This window comes from Podarcis melisellensis, assembly GCF_964234715.1.
Source record: "Podarcis melisellensis genome assembly, chromosome: 10".
In the NCBI taxonomy this organism is placed as follows: Eukaryota; Metazoa; Chordata; class Lepidosauria; order Squamata; family Lacertidae; genus Podarcis; species Podarcis melisellensis.
In genome coordinates this window covers 19,848,153-19,861,477 of record NC_138542.1, presented here as the reverse complement: position 1 = coordinate 19,861,477, position 13,325 = coordinate 19,848,153, and the positions used below count along the sequence as shown (strand labels likewise).

The 13,325-nt window shown below is 44.6% G+C and overlaps 1 protein-coding gene across 13 annotated transcripts in view; it reads right to left on the bottom strand.

Annotated features, from left to right (window-relative positions):
* The window catches only part of CADPS2 (calcium dependent secretion activator 2), a 349,563-nt gene that overhangs the window by 46,758 nt on the left and 289,480 nt on the right, over positions 1–13,325 (bottom strand). For 8 of the 13 annotated variants that reach the window (XM_081928821.1, XM_081928827.1, XM_081928831.1 and 5 more), the window contains 3 exons: positions 5,716–5,871; positions 3,536–3,683; positions 2,503–2,517 (listed from right to left, as the gene is read on the bottom strand). In XM_081928821.1, coding sequence (XP_081784947.1) covers positions 2,503–2,517; positions 3,536–3,683; positions 5,716–5,871 — 319 coding nt within the window. The remainder of the gene's footprint in view (positions 1–2,502; positions 2,518–3,535; positions 3,684–5,715; positions 5,872–13,325) is intronic. The other 5 variants (XM_081928826.1, XM_081928829.1, XM_081928822.1 and 2 more) reach the window with 1 other exon arrangement.

Genomic DNA, 13,325 nt, shown 5'->3' with positions numbered 1-13,325 from the left:
AAATTTAGCTTTTTGAAGGCTATTTGCCTCCTTTCCCTCTCCCCTCCCAAAGTTTCCACACAGATGTACTTAATAAATCCCAGGAGAGCTGCCCTTTTGTCAAGCAACTGCCCACTGTGCTCAGATTAATGAAGCAAACATTTTGTATACAAGTAAATGGATGCAGATACACATGTAATGTCGGGAAGTGCCAATTGCCGCTTTTATAAAAGGGACTGTAATGTAGTCCACAGTTGCCCATTCTCAAGTCCCACGGAAATCAAAGGCACAGCCATCGGGATAACCGTGAGCAAGCTTGTAATCACAGTAAATTAGTCTTCTGCAGCCAGAGAGAGTCACATGCAAGGAAGAAAAGAGCTTGCGATTCAGTTTGCGAGCATGATAATTTCTCGGGCTCCAGGAAACCGTCTTAAAATGGAAAATGGTAGAATGAGGCTATTTTGGGGGGTCATAATTTAGCGCCGATACCTAGTGCTCACGATCATGTATCTTTTCCAGGGATTATTTTGCATGTTAAAGCCCCCTCCAATGCTTAGCCCATTTGCAGGTGAGTTAAGGAATGCCACTACCTGATGTGTTTTTTGAAGATCTCTTGGGTGTTTGGGTCTCCTTTGATTATAAAGGAATTAAAAGAGAGCTTTGATGAACCCAGTTTAGGTATGAGAGGGAATTGACAAAAGATGCCCAACGCTCATATGTACGATGGCAGGAAGCTCATTTATGTGATGCTGAATGAGATCAAGCGTGGGGGAGAAAGGCCTTAGGAGTCAGTAACAAGTGGCCAAAAGAAAAAAAGGAACAGTAGTGGTGGGCTTTTGCTTGAAGGAAGCAAAGGAGAAGGGATTGGTGGGCTTTCCTGAACCACCTTAAGCGCAAGGCATGGTTGAGAAGAGCTTGGGTGTATTTCCTCTGTTTTCTTTTGCTGTATTTTAAAACTGTGATTACAAACACTGGGATGTTTTAAATAAGTATGGCGTTTGCTTTCTGCAAAAAAAAAAAATATAATAATTATGGAAACACCTCCAAAGAACGGGCATGCTTTTGTGCCACACAATTTCAGTAAAGCGTTGAATAGGTGACACACCTTTGCCTGTAGAAATTGAGATATTAAACTATTTGGGATTTTAAATGCTCATTTCCCCCCTGGTATTTTAAAATGTATTTTTTATATTTTATGTAGACTGTTTAAGAGTTTTTGATGAGCAAGTGGTACATAAAGCCTGTTAAATAAATGAATGGATGGATGAAATGCTGATATGCATGACAACTCTATTCACTTTCCCTTTTGCAGTGGCTTTTGGTTTGCACGTGCATGAGTGCAGACATATGTCTTTGGTGCCAAGCCTCAAGTTCTAAGTGGGGAATGATGCTTTGACTTCTTCAAACGTAACCATTTCCAAAATCTCAACATGTGAAAATGAGTTGAAGCTTCCTTTGGCTCTTTTTACAACCGTTACGGTTTTGATCTAGGGCAGGAGTGGCTAACCTTCCTCAACTTCCTCAGGCCCACACTGAAAGTTGGCCATGCCTCAATGGGGCACATACCAGAGGTGGGTGTGACCAACACACACCTGTGCACACATACTGACTCACTTCCCAAACCTACAGCACCCTCAAGCACACCCACACACTACCCTCACTCTGTGATTAAGGGGAAGGAGGGCAGGAAAGACCTTCTCTTGATCTTCAGCAAGCCCCACTGGGATCAGCTGCACTAAGGTGTCCCCCATCGAGACCTCCCAAGTTCAGCTGAAGGAGGTAAGCACTGTTTGCGAGCCCTGCTCTGTCTGTTCCCATGTGCAATTTAAATCAAAGGGGCTTGCTAACCTCCAACCAGTAAACTGATGCTGACAGCAAGTCCCTTTTGATCTCTGACAAGTGGGCGGCCCTGTTACTTGCCAAAGTTGGCCTGCAGCAGGTGGCGGAATAAGGGATCTGGCCTGCTGGTCATATCTGGTTTCCTTGCATTTGGGTGACTGGATACATAAGGGGACAGGGCTGCCGTCCTTCAACATTTGAGTGGACATGGGCTTCTCCATTCTTGCGCCATAAGCTGCCAAATTCCCTCTCACGCACAACTACTGAAGGACCTGCCATTCTTATTTCTATGTAGAATCAAAGAATCATAGTATTGCAGAGTTGGAAGGGCCACCTGGTCCAAGCTCCTGCAATGCAGGAATCTCAGCTGTAGCTTCCACAACAGATGGCCATCCAACCTCTGCTTAAAAACCTCCAAGGAAGGAGAGTCCACAACCTGCCAAGGGAGACCCTTCCACTGTCTAACAGCTCTTACTGTCAGAAGTTCTTCCTGATGTTTAGTCAGAATCTCCTTGAATCTTGAAGATATATCTGGCAAATATGGAACACATACAGACTCTCTTGCTTGGGGACCTACATTTTGGACCAGTGGTTTTACTACTCTCGCCACACTGTTCACAACAAGCAATGGACACGTAAACACTTTTGAAGACAGAAAGAAATTCTAAAACAAAATCAACTTACCCACTGATTAGCAAACTGGGCCATGTGACAGAAAGGCCCCCAAAAACCAGAGAGTGGGGGGAAATGGGAAAAATAATCATTACAAAATAGTATGAGAAATAAATAGACTTAATGAAATGATATGGATCAACAGAGAATATGAAAATATTGTAATGCTATAAAACAACGAATGCACATAAATATGGTTGACATTTGTACTGCGAAGCAAAACACTGCAATAATGTGTGATGACCTTTCACTTTAGGGGTCCATCTGGGCTAGCCTTGTTGGCCCAGCCGATGGGTCTAGGAACCATAAAGTTTGGCTTTGCCACTTCCTGCTTCACAGAAGCCAAGAAGAGTCTTTGCTTTTGTACCAACTGCCTGGGATGGGAGGTGACAGGGAGAAAGGCAGGTGGATCTTTCTGTGTTCACAGAAACCCCTCCCCTCCAATCCACAACACCGAAGCTTTTGCAGTCTGGTGCCATTTTGAAAGAGGCACTCTCTGCCTCCATATGTTGTCAGTAGAGTCACCCCTATGACAGAAGGTCCTGGAAATGTTTCCTTTTGTGTGTGTGGTTAAAGTTAAATTTCTGGTCATCATCATCATCATCATCATTTTATTGGCATGGTCACCACTAATGACTGCATTTGTGGACCTCTTCTTCAACCCCTCCCTACTTTGACAGCAAATATTAAGAAAATGCACCAAAATGCAGGCACATTCTAAAATCACGTACGGCAGAGTTAATGTAGTTTAACATTCTGACTACAACTGTCCTCCATCTCAGGTTGCCTTGGCCAGAAAGCCTTTATCTGACAATGCAAGGCATAGAAGAGCAATAGTAGGAGGCTAGTAGGACAAGGGACGAGCAAGAACATACATGGAGAAATTGATCCAGTGGCTTCTTACATCATTCTTTTTTGACTATGTTTCTCCTCCCTGCTCTTCCTCCTCAAAATCTGCAATAGCCACCCTGGAGCTGAAATCTGGCAAAAGCCTTCTGTGTTCTTCCTGATCTTGTGAAACAGACATTTCAAGATGCTCGCTTACCTCCTGCCCGCCATCCAGGACACATAATTTAGCAGTCTGTTTCTTGGCATCAACCAGCACGTTGAACATCGTGCACACAGGAGAGGGAATGCGCAAGTCCGTAGATTTATTTGTCTTTTGCAGTTTGAGTTCAAAGGCAATTCTTGTTCTATTAATTAAAATGTGGGGATCGCAACAGAAAGGACTGTCAAAATTCTAAATAAATGAAGTGCAATAGCAAACCCAGGTGAAATGTACTGACATAAAATTAATTTCAACTATGGAAAAACCAAAGTAGAAATGATTAAGCACCTGCACGTAAAACAGTGGAATTATCATTTTCACATATCTTATTAAAACTTTCCAGCCCCCTCAAGGTTAGATGCTGCTTTGACTGAATAACAGCATGACAAAACATAACACAGATAAAATACATATTGCAGCAAATGCTTTCTGACAGATAAGCTTTCCACACAATTTTCAAACTGGCAAAAACAGAATATAGACTGTCATGTAACATATTCAGGTACTTCTGACAATTTTTTAAAATAAAAAGATATGCTGTTAAGAGTTCCAGTAAGTGTGACAGCTTTTTATATACTGGGGGCGAGGGGGAGTATGTAATAATTGTTTTCTTCACTTTTGCACTTTGACTTACAAAAGCACTCGCAACACGGGTGGAATTCAGAAGTTAACTTGAGTGGTGAAGTCAGGAGCAGATGGATCTTAGAACTGCTTGCGCTATAAAGAACTAAGGGTCAGCGCACATATCACACAGCCAGCCTTACCAGAAAGGGATGTTAAAATCACTCCATGGTCAATCAGGTGGTTCTAAGCATACCTCGGTCCTGTATACCTGAAGGAGCGTCTCCACCCCCATCATTCAGCCCGGACACTGAGATCCAGCGCCGAGGGCCTTCTGGCGGTTCCCTCATTGCGAGAAGTGAGGTTACCGGAACCAGACAGAGGGCCTTCTTGGTAGTGGTGCCAGCCCTCTGGAACGCCCTCCGTTCATAAGTGAAGGAAATAAGTAGCTATCTTATCTATAAAAGAAATCTGAAGGCAGCCCTGTTTAGAGAGGTTTTAAATATTTAATGCTGTATTGTTTTTAACACCCTATTGGAAGCCGCCCAGAGTGGCTGGGGAAACTCAGCCAGATGGGCGGGATATAAATAATAAATTATTATTATTATTATTATTATTATTATTATTATTATTATTATTATTATTATTATACCCACATGAAAAGATGGGTCTGTAACAGCATTGTGAAAGAGGCCAGATCTGAAGAGTGAACCATCATGTCAATTGCCCACCATGCTTTACAAAGTGATTTAAAGCCACCCCCATCTGTTGGGTGATTCCAGGGGCACAGTGTGGGGGCTGTGGCCCTGGGCACACAATTTTGGAGCGAGCGCAAACCAGGCACTCCCATGCAGATTCCCTCAGTGTGGCCTGGCTCGGTGTTCCTCTCTGCCTGCCAAGGGCCATGTCAGCCAGCCAGGCTCCCCCCTACACAGGCGGGCACGTGGCCTCACTTTGCCCCTGTTGGGGTCAGTACGGTGGTGTCAGCGGCAAGAGCACGTCTGCACCCAGCCCAGTGACTGAGGAGGAATAGTGGGAGCCGCCCCCCACTGTCCTGAACCTTCCCAAGGACAGGAGGAGAGTATAGATTTAGAACAGTGGTTAGCAGAGGGGCATTGTCCAGAGGGGAAAAGCTGGGAAATACTGGGTCAGGAACAGATAGAAGAGGAAACACCAGCAGGCAGATTCAGTGTCCTTGGACAGCGCTCCTGACTCCCCTTCACCTAAGACTAGACAGGCTTTGAAAGTGATAGTACGGTGGTGTCAGCGGCAGCAAGCTCAGATTATCTGACGTAGGAGTGATGTAGATTAGTGGGGACGGAGGGGGTGAACCTTTACTGGGAGCAACGCCATTTCTAGAGGGATATGCATTCCTTTGTCTCTCGCTGTGATTAGAAACTAACTGGTAAGAACACTCCTTTCGTTTGATCTGCTTATTTACTGCCACCAGAAGAGGGATCTGATTCCCCTAAGCCTGACACCCAGGCAACCAACAACCAATGCCACGCCGCTGGATTAATCCTGCCACTTTCACACAAGGCTACTCAACTCAAACATCCACAGGAGTCCCAGAAATGGTAGCATTTGTACGGTAATTTCTGAAATTGCCCACGTACCTTTTGACACATGCTTCTATCATATCGCTGGCCATGAGTTTCAGCCTCTGTTCTAAGTGGTGGGCAAATTCCGGCTCTGGCCAATGAAGGTCAAAGACGAACATCTGCAGTGCGTCAAGTTTCCAGAAGAGATCTTCTGACGTTGCTGACCCGTTGCTACAACAACAAATCATTCAAGGCATTGTTTGAATTACAGTGCTAGAGAAAACAGAGCCCTCCCCTCTTTTAAGCACTGGAACTGGGTGTTTTTTTACAAGAACATAAAAGCAGCTCTGGCGACATTATCTTTTTGTTATGCCTACTGGACTGTCCAGTATTCCAACAGTTTTATCTGATGTGGCACAAATTGTGCCTTGGTAGCAACAGCTAGAAACAGTGTCTTGCCAAGCAACAACTTGGCAGGAGGGTGCCATCTTGTAATGGGGTAGGAGAGCCAAAAACAATGCCAATATATTTCGCATCTGGCAACCAGTGCACCTCTTGGGCTTCAAAGTAACAAAGTTCAGTTCTGCTCATCTTTGGGGGTTGGAGACAGAACCCAAAAATTCACAGGACACATTAATTCAATAATTTTAAAAGATTTGCCAAGCCCCTAAGCCAGTATACACCAGCAGGCTTATGTTCATACAGTGGTACCTCAGGTTAAGAACTTAATTCATTCCGGAGGTCCATTCTTAACCTGAAACTGTTCTTAACTGAGGTACCACTTTAGCTAATGGGGCCTCCCACTGCCGCCACGCCACCACCACGCAATTTCTGTTCTCATCCTGAAGCAAAGTTCTTAACCTGAGGTACTATTTCTGGGTTAGCGGAGTCTGTAACCTGAAGCGTCTGTAATCTGAAGCGTCTGTAACCTGAGGTACTACTGTACTTCTAGAGTTAATGCTAAATACATAACATCTGGTAAATGAATCACCATAGCCGCTAAAGGGCCCTGAAAATTTGTGTCCTGGCCTTTTTAGATTCGTCTACCCATGTACTATCTAAAAACCAAAGGGTTGCAAGATGTGATTCCTTCCTCCCAGCTCTCCTACCCATTATTATGACTTAATGTACTTTCAGTGGTTTGGCTGCTTTGTTGCTACACAACTTAGACCCATGCACAGACTGCCTCTCCAAATTCTTTTATTATTATTATGTATTATTATTTTGACAAAGTAATAATCATAAATAAATAAGTATAAAAATGTGTACCCCAACACCGAGATAATTTCATTGTAACTATCCAACCCTCCAAAATTTCAACACCTCTTGTGATGGTTTGACCCCTTTCCATTTTAACAGTACAAATTCTACAAACACCCTCCATAACTCCTTCAAAATCATTTAACCTGCCTATCCCACGTCTTACCTTAATGGCACATGTAAATTTATCATTAACAGCTATATCCTACACCTCTTTATACCATTCTTCCATTTTGTATTCTGCATGCCCCTTCCACTTCCTGGCTATAATAATTTGTGCAGCTGTCAATAAATTTGTGAGCAAGCCTGTGAACCTCCCACCCCATTGTAAATTGATAATAATGCTACCTCTGGGCTTTTGGTCAGCTCTAACCCAGTGATTTCTGTTACCTCCTTAAACACCCTTTGCCAAAAAAATTGTACATATTTACACCGCCTCTCCTAATTCTGTGCCCTATCTGCGAGCAGAGAAATTGGGAGGGGAAACCATTTAACTGAACCTTTTTCTAGGAAGGGGAGGAGAAATTCTCCAGCACTTTCTCCAGGGCGAAACTCATCATGGAACCAAGTCTGACTGACATAGTCAAGAAGCCAGATGAGAGTGATGGCCAGTGTCGTGTAGTAATTAAGAGTGGTAGTCTCATAATCTGGGGAACCGTGTTCACGTCTCCACTCCTCCACATGCAGCTGCTGGGTGACCTTGGGCCAGTCACACTTCTTTGAAGTCTCTCAGCCCCACTCACCTCACAGAGTGTTTGTTGTGGGGGAGGAAGGGAAAGGAGAATGTTAGCCGCTTTGAGACTCCTTAAAGGGAGTGAAAGGCGGGATATCAAATCCAAACTCTTCTTCTTCCTCTTCTTCTGCCTTCCCTATGTCTTGAGAAGGGAGTGGCAGCAATGGTGGCAGGAAGGGCAGTTTCTGCCAGCACATTGACCATGGCCACCTCCCTGCCCTTTGCAACCTGCAGTGAAGGTGGTGTCAGTATCAGTTCACTATTCACCTTGCATCTGGGCTTTAGAGAACTAACATGAAAAGGCCCAAAGAGCTACATCTGTATCTGGGATGGATTCAGGTTCACGGAGATCCCTGGTTGAACCCCAAATTGTGCAGGTTGTACTGTACATTACGTTCTGCCTGAGGTGCCTGTTTCTGGGAAAAGAAGTGGCTATGCAAGCTTTGAGGGCCATGTAAGGTCATGTAAAGGGACCCCTGACCGTTATTTCCAGTCGCAGACCACTCTGGGGTTTCGGCGCTCACCTCACTTTACAGGCCAAGGGAGCCGGCGTTTGTCCGCGGACAGTTTTTCCGGGTCATGTGGCCAGCATGACTAAGCCGCTTCTGGTGCAACAGAACACCGAAACCAGAGCAGCGCATGGAAACGCCGTTTACCTTCCCGCTGGAGTGGTACTTATTTATCTACTTGCACTTTGATGTGCTTTTGAACTGCTAGGTTGGCAGGAGCTGGGATCGGACAACGGGAGCTCACCCAAACGTGGGGATTTGAACCGCCGACCTTCTGATCGGCAAGCCCTAGGCTCTGTGGTTTAGACCACAGCGCAACCCACTCCCTTGAGGGTCATACCAGATTGAAAAATGTCTGCAAGGAAAAATCTGACACTTGTGATAAAAGTCTTGCATGGTATAATGTCTGTTACACCCATTATTTGAATTTGGCCTGTACATTACACACACACCCTAAGATAAGGCAACCAAATTTATGGAAGGATAAAGGTTGAATAAGCCAAAAAAGTCAGCTTAATGTTTGTCTGTGCTCTGTGATGATCAAATGTAGCTTCATCTGTAAAAGCAGAATTAAGCCAACCAATTTTTGTGTGATGTCCAATATTTTTTTAAAAATATGTATGTTTCCCAACAGGCCTAATAAAAAAACGAAGAAATTATTTTCTCTAAATGCTGTTAAAATAATCCTATGCATAACCATTTCCTGTTAGCCATTTAAACTGGCTTTCACCAATTACAGTAAAAGCTACAATAGCCGCTGATTCACGAAATGTCAAAAACACCCAGTAATCAATGCCTCTTATGGTTTTTATGACACAAAGTCACAATAACTTTATTTGTTCTTTCATTTGGGAATTTGCGCAACAATATTCACAGAAGGGTTTTTTTTTGGGGGGGGAGCTGATGGGACACAGGAAGGAAAGCTGCAGCAACACAAAGAAATAATGTGTTCCTAGCAATGCAGCAATTTTGTCACTGGATATGTTTGGTTGCGTGAATAAAATTCTCCCAGGGATAAGAGGCTTCGACACTGACAATGCTACAATAATCTATGGAAATGGTGCATAATTTATCTGCTCTGATCACAATGCAGATATCTGCACTAGGACTTGTCTTTCCCTTTGGCACAAAGTTCTTGTAATTCAAACGTATGATAAATTGGCACTTTTCAAAAAGATTTTAATCTTTTGGCAACTGCTTTCTATAAAGCAAGGGTGGATACGCTATTCTTATTCCCCCGGCACAGAATGAAACTGTTTGCATTTCAAAGTACGGCAACATTAATGTCACTGCGATCTGTGAAGGATCTCAACTACTGTACTCAACAGTGGTGAAGAGAAGGGCTTGCTCTGTGGTGGCACCTATTTTATGAGATGATCTCCACTTGGAGATCAGGTGGGCATCAACAGTTGTGTGTTTCTGCCAGCAACTGAAAACGTACCTCTTCACCCAAGCTTCTCCCGGCTAACTCCTTGTATCTCTGGCTACTGCATAAATGACGCAGAACTTTTACAGTTGTTTTACTGATACAGCTGATACAACTGTCCTGTTTGTTTCCTTGTCCTGGCATAATAATGGATGGAGGGCAGATCACTTTAATAAAGAAATAAGAGAAATCACGACTGTGTATAACTAAGGAGAGAATTATGCTTCTCTCCCTGGCTGTAGGAATATTCTTCTTTCTTATGCTTATGAACACACTGCTCCTACCACACTGTGGACACCACAATTTTAGCTCACACTCCCAAGTGGTGACCTGTTGAGTTTCCCTCTGACATGTATCCCGTAGGAATGTTAGCTAGCCCTTACAGGACCCGCTCACGTTCCTGAAAATTCAAAAACAAGCCTCACAGCCAAGCATAATTCAGTGTGCTTTTCATGTCTAGCCAAGCGGTCCTCTGTGTTGGCCTCTCGAGGGACCAATCAAGCAGAAGAGTGAATGCTACGCAAAGCGTTTTGCTCTCTTAATACCTCCTCCACCTTAATCCACAATGCCCCAAATGTGCCATTAAAGAGACGGACCAGCAAAAACAAGCGAAAACAAAGTAATTATGTTCTTGGGGCTGTGCAATGATAGATAAGAACACACACTCCCTGTTTCTAACCATACAAAGGGGGGGGGGTATCCATTTTATGTGAATGGAAAGGCCAGCAGACAAGCTATACCGTATGCAAACAACCCATACTTCTATTACAAATAAAGCATATTAAATAAAACATGTAAAATTTGATTCTGGAGGAATCAGAGATACTACTTTTAATAGGTATAAGTATATTTGGCAAACTATATTTAGTTCACCATAGCTGAGTACAGCTAGATGAATAGTGCAACCCTACTCAGAAGTAATAATAATAATAATAATAATAATAATAATAATAATAATAATATCTTATTATTTGTACCCCGCCCATCTGGCTGGGTTTCCCCAGCCACTCTGGGTGGCCTCCAACAAAGTTTATAAATACATCAAAATGTCACACATTAAAAGCTTCCCTGAACAGGGAATCCCCTCTTAGTTCAATAGGACTTACTCCTAGGTGTGTGTGTGTGTGTGTGTGTATATATATATATATGTGTGTGTGTGTGTGTGTGTGTGTGTGTGTGTGTGTGTGTGTTTTCTAGATTCAGGTAGGTAGCTGTGTTGGTCTGACACAGTCAAAATAAATTTAAAAATTCAAAAAATCGTCCAGTAGCACCTTAGAGATCAACTAAGTTTGTTCTGGGTATGAGCTTTTGTGTAGTATCTGAAGAAGTGTGCATGTACATGAAAGCTTATACCCAGAAGAAACTTAGTAGGTCTCTAAGGTGCTACTGGATGATTTTTTAAATTTTTAAATTTATATATATGTGTGTATACATAGGAGGCAACTCCTAGGGGCTGAGGTCCCTTTGCCCCTCAATAAAATATCTGATCCCCTCCCAAAAAAGTTGGTAGACATTACCATTAATATGGTGTGTGTGTGCACCATGTCATGTGATCAATTATGTGGGGTGGGGCTTACCTGTCCCCCAATATTTCATTCAAATTGGCACCCCTTTGTGTGTGCATGTGTATGAATGACTGTAACCTAAAATGTACAGTAAATTGCGTCGAGCAATCTATACCTCTATAAAAGGTTCGCAATTTAATTTTTAGAATAGGAAGACTCTGCAAGGTTTAAAACATATAAGCAGTAAACCCAAAGACCAATAGAGATCAGCTGATATTCTGAGCAAGAAGTAACTTTTCAATTCTCCAGGATTTTTTAAAAGAATCCATTTTATTATTAGAGCCCAGTGGTAAAACACATTTGTTGCATGCCAAATATCCCTGGCAACTCTAGATCAGGGATGAGTGGGAACAGGTCTAAGAAAAAGCTTTTACTAGCCAGAGACGGCAGACCAATGTTCTGACTCCTCCGTGTGAGGCAGTTTCTGTCGTTCATATTTTTAAGCTTCACAGACAAGCCACAGTTTGTCTTCGTCTGATAAGGCACAGTTGCCCATCCTTTGACTTAGCTCCCTGTCAATGAGTGACAACGCTCTCTGCACAGGGACGCGGACTTATAAAAAATATTGGGGGGGCCCGGGAAAGCTCATGAATAATAAATAAGCTCATGAATATGCAAATAAAGTGGCGCCGCCTCCTCGTGAGCGAATAGGGGAGAGCGTGCTGCGCCTATTAATCAGCTCCAAAGGAAATTGGGTGGAGCTTTTGCTCGGGAGGGAGGGCAGGAGGCATGCAGCCCGCCCCTCCCTGTGCATTTTGGGCTGGGGGAGGGGCGGCGATGGCGCTCTGCTGGAGGGGTGCCGGAGATTATTGGGGGGGCTCCGCCCCCCCAAACGAATTTTTGAGGGGGCTCGGGCCCCCTCAAGCCCCATGGAGTCGGCGCCTATGTCTCTGCATAATCCCAGCACCAGTGTCAAGCTCTGGCATTGTCAAGCACTTTGCTGGAGCCCACGTCACAGTAAAGGCCTGTTGCTAATCCCTGGAGCCTCTTGGCTCTGCTGCTCCTTCTCTTTGCTGTTGCTGACAATTCACCTGAGCTCTCTGAACAAGCAAGCAAGCAAGCGCCCTAGCAGTGAGAAGCACATAGAGAAGCCTCTGGGGCCTCTCCATGTCTTGCCTCCACTCTCTGGGAGGTGGAACAGCCTCGGCCCAGAGGGAGAGGCAAGAGAATGGGCACTGCCAATAGTGACTTGGGGGAGGGGGGAGGCGCTGAAAGCACCTTGCCCAAAGGATCCCAATTCCAGATGACACCCAGGCTTTTTAGATACCGTATTTCCCCGTGTATTGGACAAGGTTTTTTGACTCAGAAGTCATGTCCGTTTCCGAGCACAATTCCAAGTGTTGGTGCTGACCTTTAAAGCCCTAAATGGCCTCGGTCCTGTATACCTGAAGGAGCATCTCCACCCCCATCATCCAGCCCGGACACTGAGGTCCAGCGCTGAGGGCCTTCTGGCGGTTCCCTCGCTGCGAGAAGTGAGGTTACAGGGAACCAGGCAGAGGGCCTTCTCGGTAGTGGCACCTGCCCTGTGGAGCGCCCTCCCAGCAGATGTCAAGGCAATAAACAACTATTTTACTTTTAAAAGACAACTGAAGGTGGTCCTGCTTAGGGAAGTTTTTAATGTCTGACACTGTATTTTTAATATTCAGTTGGAAGCCATCCAAAGCGGCTGGGGAAACCCAGGCAGATGGGCGGGGTATAAATAGTAAAAGAAAGAAAAAAGAAGCTGAGGTTGTCCAATACACAGATAGTGGCTGGGGGGGGGGGGGGGAGAAGCGGCGCGGTGCCAGCCAGTTAGTTGGCAGGAGTGCAGCTTCCCCCAATGCTGTAGCGAGCAGCGAGCAATCTGGGGGGTGTTTCCTGCCCGCAGCTGCGTGGGGAGAAGCTGCGCGCTGCCAGCCAGCTCGTTGGTGGGAGCGCAATTTCCCCCATGCCTGAGTCGTTTCCCATGTGCGGCAATACCGGGGGAGGTTGTGCTCCTGCCAGCCATCCAATTGGTGAGAGCGCAAGCTCCTCCGGTGTCGACGCACGCGGGAAACGATCTAGGGCAGGGGTCTGCAACCTTTAAGACAAAAAGAGCCACTTGGACCCGTTTCCGAAGAAAAACAAAACTGGGAGCCGCAAAACTCGTCATTATAAAAATAACTTTTTTGTCACTTTTTATTATTTCTTTGTTTGAGCCCTCAGAATTACTC